The sequence below is a fragment of the Ipomoea triloba genome, chromosome 7 (genome assembly GCF_003576645.1).
Source record: "Ipomoea triloba cultivar NCNSP0323 chromosome 7, ASM357664v1".
Lineage (NCBI taxonomy): Eukaryota > Viridiplantae > Streptophyta > Magnoliopsida > Solanales > Convolvulaceae > Ipomoea > Ipomoea triloba.
The window spans coordinates 22,527,914-22,536,049 of record NC_044922.1 but is presented as its reverse complement, the minus strand read 5'-3'; the positions used below and the strand labels follow the sequence as shown (position 1 = coordinate 22,536,049).

General features: G+C 42.4%; 1 protein-coding gene across 1 annotated transcript; it reads right to left on the bottom strand.

Moving 5' to 3' along the window:
* Window positions 1-2,051: 2,051 nt before the first annotated feature.
* On the bottom strand, window positions 2,052-7,724 carry LOC116025657 (formin-like protein 1). Its single transcript, XM_031266972.1, has 5 exons — window positions 5,271-7,724; window positions 4,329-5,228; window positions 4,037-4,236; window positions 3,221-3,465; window positions 2,052-3,138 (listed from the first exon to the last, which is right to left on the bottom strand). The coding sequence occupies exons 1-5, from the start codon at window positions 7,505-7,507 to the stop codon at window positions 2,311-2,313; spliced, it is 4,410 nt and encodes a 1,469-aa protein (XP_031122832.1). The 5' UTR covers window positions 7,508-7,724; the 3' UTR covers window positions 2,052-2,310.
* Between the last annotated feature and the right edge of the window lie 412 nt (window positions 7,725-8,136).

The following is an 8,136-nucleotide window of genomic DNA, read 5'->3' as shown; positions in this document are numbered from 1 at the left end:
GTTTTTTTTTTTACTGCAAAATCTTTTGATTCTGTTTCTGTGATCTGAAATGTGAATAATGGGCATGAGCATTATGTTGACAGGACAAAACAAATGAAAAATAATAAGTCGAGGGTCCAAGGCTGACAATTGTCAACTATATTATATTTGTTGTCCATGCATGTGTTGAACGTTGGATTCCTTGAACCTAACCTGCAGCCCATAATTCTGCATTTTCTGAACATCTCATGTGATATATATATTCTTCTTGAAACTTGGCTATCATACTAGCACATGCACATGTACAACACAATTAGATTGCCAAGCTTGCCTAACTATATATAATTTGTTTTTTCTTTTCTTTTCAGTCCTTTAGTTCAAAAATCAAAATATTATGCCCCTATTACGATTAGTGTTATTCTCATGTTGATGGATCTCAACATTGTACTATGCGGATTTTTTACTATCTGGTTTGTCATATTCTATTTAAAACCAATTAACGATAAGTAAGTGGACAATAATCATTTAACTACATCTTTCTATGGTAAGTCATAGCGTCACGTCTCTAATTGAGTCAGGGCTGAACTCTGGCAACATGACTGACACCCAACAACAACCCCTCCCAACATCTATCGCAACCTTTAATCACAAAACCAAGCAGCATGCATGCCTCACTCGGTACTTAGTCTCCAGGCCAACTAAGTTTAAATTATTATCATTTTGACAAAAGCCATAGACTTTGTTTGGTAACATAGTTAGCTTATCAATCAATTTTGGCTTATTTAAACACTATTAGGTGTTTGACTTGGTTAAACATTCAATATAAGTGTTTGGTTAATCTATTTTTTGTAACTCCAAAATGTTAAAATTCAAAAAGTTGCTCAAAACAATTTTTTCAATTAGTTTTTTGAAAAAAAAAAAAGAAATTATATCAAACAGCTATCAACTAATTTACCAAACATCTTTCTACAATCAACTAATGTTATCAACTAGCTATACCCTCTAACTCGGGGATATAGGGGTTGGGCTAGGCCCAATGGGTGAGTGTGTGACGTAGTGTGCATGGGTGTGCGACGTGCGTCTCAAGGCGGTTAGGCACGTCTCATGGCAGCTAAGCACATCCCGAGGTGGTTGGGGCACGTCCTGTGGCGGCTAGGCACGTCCCAAGGTAGTTTGGCATGTCCCAAGGTGGTTAGGCACGTCCCATGACGGCTAGGCACGTCCCATGGTGGTTAGGCACGTCCCATGGCGGCTAGACATGTCCCAAGGTGGTTAGGGACGTCCCATGACACACTAGGACATGGATTAACACGTGGGTGGATGAAGGTTTCCACGTGGAGAAGGTCGTACACGTGGGTCAGTGGGTGGTCCCCAACTATTTTGCTCGATATCATTATACTCGATTTATGGTGGACTCGATCCCAATAAAATCATCAAACCCAATCATCTAACAACTATTTACCAAATAGAGTCATAATTTTCTTCCCAAACGGTAACATCAATGGAGTTTATTACCGAAATGGTCCCTCGACTATTGAGAAATTACCAATTTGGTCTTCGACAATTTTTCGTGCCCAATTAAGTACCTTGACTTTGAAAATTTTAATCAATTTGGTCCTCTGTTTATTTTGTTGTTAAATATCTGTTAAATCGGGACCAAATTGGTAATTTTGCTATAGTCAAGGGACCATTTCAGTGAAAAATTAATTATCAATTTGATCCCTTGACTATAACAAAATTACCAATTTGGTCCTGATTTAACGGAAAAATAAACGGAGAATCAAATTGATTAAAATTTTCAAAATCGAGAGACTTAATTGGTCACGAAAAATTGTTGATGACCAAATTGATAATTTCACAATAGTCGAGGAACCATTTTGGTAATAAACTCAACATCAATGACACTATCAACTTTGCACTGTTATTTAAAATTTATTATTAGAATGATGACTGATGAGTACAATTTCCTAGAAGTGCAGCATCTGAAAACTGAGTGGCAGGTTACTATGGGTACCATTTAACAAGCTATTATTGCAACTTTAAGTCTCAATCAATGGTACCAAATTTGTCCATTTTCACCACAAATAAAAAAAGATGGCAATAATTTACATATTGACAGGACATAAAAGTTCTCCAAAATCAGCTATGTATACATTTCTAATAAACACCAAAATGTTTTACATTATATATATGCTTATAAATACAGAAACAAAAAAGATTACACATACATATAAAATTGGTAGCCATAATCTCAGATGAGCTCCTAGTTAGCCTAGGTTTTAGGTTCATCTTCACCTGGATGGACAAATAGGTTGGTTCACCTGCTAAGAGCTAAGAGCTCTCATCACCAGAGGAACTGAATTGGGGTCTCCCAGGGAATAGACCTGCCACTGGCTGCAGCATGGGATTCACGGGCACCGGGAACTGCATGGGATTTACTGGAACGGGGAACCTGTGAGCAGAACTGACTATTGTTCGCTCGTTTATCATTCCAACTTCTTTACACACGCGCTCGAGAATCATTAGGAAGTCCCTCACCACCATGAAAATTCTGAACGGGTGAGCCTCTTCTTTGGCTGAATTCCCGTGGAAGTATTCAGTTATCTCCTTCACGAGAGACATGGCTACGCTTTCTAAGGCTTGGAGTTTTATAATCTCTTCCTCGGCCATTTTTGTGAACCTGTTCATCGATTCAGAAAACTTCTGGCTGTAGCTTTCATCCAATACCATCCCTTCGTTCAACCGTACAGCCTCTGCAATGTTAACGATCCCTTTAGAGAGCTTTAAGGCGTCACTATGGAGGACTTCTGAATCCATGGCAGCAGCTTTCTTCACATTTGTTAGCTCTGAACTGAGGCTGGAAACAACCTGCAGGCCAAGCTTCCGGCACTTTGCATCATCGGCAACAATTGATTTCTCATATTGGTTTGCACTGGAAAGACGAGCACCTTCGCTTCTTATTATCTCCTGAACAACAAAATGCAAGAGAGTTGTTCTTCCATCAGCACCCTTGATATCAACTAGCTTGAGGAGAGTATCGAGTTTGAATGCATGTGCATCTCCACGATTCGTCCCAACATTCATACGGTTTCCAGTCTTCAGAACAGCCTCCAGGAGCTTTAAGAACATCTTGCTACTTCTTAATTCTTCGCATGCAGCCTAACAATTAGCAAGCAACAATCAGATTCCAGCAAGGATACATCTACAAGAGTAAGAAGCTGATAACTAGTCGAATAAGTACCTCGAGTGTTTCGAATGACTTTTTGAGGTAGTCAACCTCAGATTCAAAATTGGATATATAGAGCATTGCATCTACTCTTTTGAATGCAAAAGGTACATCAAGCACTGCCTTCAGAAATTTCTCTGCTGGTCCAAGCTTGAATGGTGAATTATCTGTATACTCTATAAGCTTGCGCTCTTCTTCTTTTGTTGGAGCCATCTTCATCAAACTCTCGAGAAGATCAGTACCAAGGGTATCAGCATTTCCTGAATAAATTTCATAAATTGTCCATGAATGAGCCCCAAAGTTAGATGAACTTTATACACACTCAAAAACTCATCTGGAATAGCTTTTCCAGACGTGAGGACAAAGGCAAATATCATTGGGCATGAAATTTAGCAAATTTCATCAATGCTGTACTATGCATCAAAGAGCAGCACAGCGATTGGCGGCTTCTGCCTAAGTGCCTATTTTCTTCCAATATAAATTGATTAAAACAGCATGCAGCTATTCTTGCCCTTGGTAAAAAAAGAGAGGTCAGCATCACATCATCTAGACCTAAACATCAAGCACTGTATTTCCTCTGAAAACTTGGGAGAGAGAGAGGTAAACTAGTGCTAAAATAAAAAAAATAAAAAAAGGATGTTATCATAAACATTATTACAGTTCAAGTGTATTCTTCATTTACTTATGATGCTAACTGGAAGAGAATAAATTATTGCACAAAGTTGACAACTGAGAATTTGAGGCATTCCTAAATCTCCGGCTGCCAAAGTTGGCTCTCATAATCAGTACCTATTGACTACCATTTGAAATACAGGAACCGAAGTTACATACCTTCTAAAAGAGCATCGCAAACTTCCTCAGTGGTGACATTTAGGGCCCTAAGCGAAATTGCAATGTTCTGTGATTTCTTGGGATCAAGCACTCTATCCTCTTGGCTCAGTGTGGGAAGAGTTGGGCGCTGGACTGTTTCTTTTGGATTCATATTTGGAGTATTTACAACAAATAATGTCTCAATCATCTCTTCATTCAATCTGCAAATGATCAAACCCAATATAACATTTTTTTCACCAAAAAAATCAACAAGAACTAGAAAAATTAGTAGCAAGAGTTTCCAGTTTCATACTTAAATGAGCTTGACTTCAATTGATCCCACACCATTTCACGATCAGAACTTGCTCTCACTTTATCCCAATGCAATGGCTTCAGTTTTGGTTTCGGTGTCTCTTCATTTTTCTCAACATTCTCACTTGAACAACTTTCAGCAATATCTGAATTCATCTTGGCAGGCTCTAAATGAGAAGGCAACTGAATTGGAGATATCAATGTTGGACTCTCAATTGCAATGGGCCTTAAAGGATTCACCAAGACAGGAGGTTCAGATACTAGTTTTTGAGGTCGAGTGTTGGGAGTTCTTGGACTCTCCCAGTGTTTACTTGGGGGAGGTGGAGGAGGAGGAGGTGGTGTCCTAGATGGAATACTAATGTGTGGTACTGGAGGCTGTGGTGGAACCAAAGTTGGGAGATTTTGATGTAGAGGGCTGGTTACCACGGGCGACTCCATACTAGAACTGGAGTTGCCCATGGAACACTCAATACTAGGTGAAGCCAAAATTGGGACATTCTCCTTTACAGGATAGGTGATAGTCACCAGAGGTTCCATAACAGGGCTACTGGTTCTTGCAGGAGACTGCATACCAGGGCTGTTGATTCTCGGCGGAGATTCCACTATAGGGCTACTGATTCTTGCTGGAAACTCTACTACTGGGCTGTTGATTATTGGAAGAGAATCAATAACACTGCTGCTTATCGTCGTCGGGGACTCCACTTCTAGACTGCTTATTCTTGCAGGTGAGCCAATAACAGGGCTGCTGATTCTCATAGGAGACTCCATGCCTTGATCACTGATTCTCACAGGAGACTCCTCACCAGGGCTGCTGATTCTTGGTGGAGATTCCATAAGAGGGCTACTGGGGCTCTCCGGAGACTCCATTATTGGGCTGTTGATTCTTCTTGGCAGAGATTCCGACTCCATTATTGGGCTGTTGATTCTTCTTGGCAGAGATTCCATTAGAGGGCTACTGGCTCTCTCTGGAGACTCCATTATTAGGCTGCTCATTCTTCTTGGAGGAGATTCCATAAGAGGGCTACTGGGGCTCTCCAGAGACTCCATTATTGGGCTGTTGATTCTTCTTGGTGGAGATTCCATAAGAGGGCTACTGGCTCTCTCCGGAGACTCCATTATTAAGCTGTTGATTATTCTTGGTGTCTCCGGAGACTCCATTATTAAGCTGTTGATTATTCTTGGTGGAGATTCCATAAGAGAGCTACCAGCTCTCTCCGGTGACTCCATTATTGGGCTGTTGATTCTTCTTGGCAGAGATTCCATTAGAGGGCTACTGGCTCTCTCTGGAGACTCCATTATTAGGCTGCTCATTCTTCTTGGAGGAGATTCCATAAGAGGGCTACTGGCTCTCTCCGGAGACTCCATTATTGGGCTGTTGATTCTTCTTGGTGGAGATTCCATAAGAGGGCTACTGGCTCTCTCCGGAGACTCCATTATTAAGCTGTTGATTATTCTTGGTGGAGATTCCATAAGAGAGCTACCAGCTCTCTCCGGTGACTCCATTATTGGGCTGTTTATTCTTCTTGGCAGAGATTGCATTACAGGGCTACTGGCTCTCTCCGGAGACTCCATTATTATGCTGTTGATTATTCTTGGTGGAGATTCCATAAGAGAGCTGCCAGCTCTCTCCGGAGACTCCATTATTGGGCTGTTCATTCTTCTTGTCACAGATTCCATTACAGGGCTACTGGCTCTCTCTGAAGACTCCTCCATAATTGGGTTGCTTATTCTCACCTGAGACTCCACTGCTGAAATGCTTATTCTTGCAGGATAATCAATATCAGGACTGCTGATTCTTGCTGGAGACCACAAACCTGAACTGCTTATTCTCACAGGAGGAGACTCCATAACAGGGCTACCAATTCTCACCGTAGACTCCACTGCTGAACTGCTGATTCTCACGGGAGAGTCCACTACTGAGCTGCTCATTCTAGCTGGAGACTCGATGGGACTGCTGATTCTCGCAGGGGAATTTAGACTTAGACTGTTGATTCTAACTGGAGAATCTATATTCTGATCCCAGACGTGTGAAGATCTTGGAGAAGAGTCTATACTTTTTTTAGAACCTCTCTCTGGAGAAGATGAACTGACAGGAGAGGATGACTGAGATTTTCTCGCACTCGCCGCCGATTGTGGTTGAAGAGGTAAAAAGGCGATAGTATCAACAGGGGCCAATTCAGGCGACTTGGGCATCGAGCTTTTTGGGCTCGAACTCCCCGGGGGCGAAATGCTCAAAGATACAGACCTCCTGGGTGAGCCCGAACCCGAACTCGATGATGAGGAAGAGGAAGAGGAAGAGGAAGATGAGTAGTTGGACCCACCGGAATTCTCAACCTCTATAGCGGCAAAAGCCCTCCTGGAAACGGAAACGGATCCAGTTCCAATTGAGCTCTCTCTACCTCCCAAAGACCCTCCGGGAGAGTAAAATTCCTCTTCATCGTCTTCGTCCCTACCAGACCCGACCTCAGCATTCTCATAATTTTGCCTCAAGTTCCGCCCATGAAGCGGCGGCAGGGGTTGCAGCTCCGGCGACTCCATTTTTCTCGAATTCGCAGCACTAATGGTGGGAGAGCTTTGCTGATTGTGCGGTTCAATGCCTCCACGGGAATTCACCATAGTTCCCAAGTACAGAAACTCGGAGCTGGGTTGAGATGGCCTCCGGAGCTTCGGGATAGCGGGAATACCGCCGCCCGCATTATCGCCGGAATTGAATCGAGTACTGGCCTCCGATCTCTCGGTCTTAGACTCTATAGAAGAAGAACGACTCCTCACCCTCCGAATACGCAAGGCAACTGCAATGGAGACGACAATCACGGCGGCGACGACGCAGGCGACGGCGGTGGCGACGAGTTTCGAAGAGGTCGGCTTGGGTTTCGAGGTCTGCGGGACGCTCAGGGAAGAGATGTTGGCCGGAAATGAAGCGAATGACGACGGAGACGACGGAGACGGCGGAGAAGGCGGAGGAGGAGGTGAAGGGTCCTCCGGAAAAAACGGAGAGTTGTTAGGAGTTGAAGCGGAAAACGGGTAATCCGGAGTGGTGGGGGCCGGAGGAGAAGGAGAAGGAGGAATAGAATCTAATGGGACAAAGGGTTGATGCAGAATGCGACGATTATCAGAGGAAACGCTGGCAAAAAACAATACCAAGACAAGAAGAAGAAAGAAAGAGGCGGTGGTGGCCATGGGTGGCGCGCCGTGCCTGTGGTGGCTCAGACTAAAAAAAAAAAAAAAAAAAACCCAGAAAAGAGCTAGCTGAATATGAATGCCTATAGGGCGGCAAGCCGGAAATCAGATTCACATTCCAAGAGAGAGAAAGAATGAAAGTAGAGATCTGCTACTTCCTTCTGCATGAGAGAGAGTGTGAAAAAGGCAGCGCAGAGATGGAAGTACAGAATTCCAGTATATTGTAACAGTGGCTTATCACAGCAACACCCAAGATTAGTGTATAATTATGGACCGTCTCCAGCTAGGCCTCCACTAGATTTTGGCCTTTTTCAGGTTAAAAAACAAAAAACATAAAGTTAGAAAATTGTTATTTTGATCATGCATCATCTTTTTAATATGACTATATTTAATTAAGGATTGCACCCTCCAGGCTCCAGCTTTGAATTTTCACCTGTCCTTTTCCCTGTTATTAACAAAGTATAAACTATTAACTTTATTTGGATTCACAAATTAATTGAGGTGGTCTTTGGTTGAAAACTTTTTAACATTATTATGAGTTTTGATACTCCGTATTTGTTGTCATGTTTATTTACCTACTTTTATTATCATGCTATTATATTCAAATCTTTTAGTATTTACAAAACTCA

Bases quoted from the DNA above. Each gene is read 5' to 3' on its own strand.
- LOC116025657 (XM_031266972.1), bottom strand. From the start codon at position 7,507: ATGGCCACCACCGCCTCTTTCTTTCTTCTTCTTGTCTTGGTATTGTTT. The intron at 5,229-5,270 runs GGAATCTCTGCC...AATAATGGAGTC, and splicing joins AGAGCCAGTAGCCCTCTAAT to GGAATCTCTGCCAAGAAGAA. The intron at 3,139-3,220 runs GTACTTATTCGA...GCTAATTGTTAG, and splicing joins AGTCATTCGAAACACTCGAG to GCTGCATGCGAAGAATTAAG.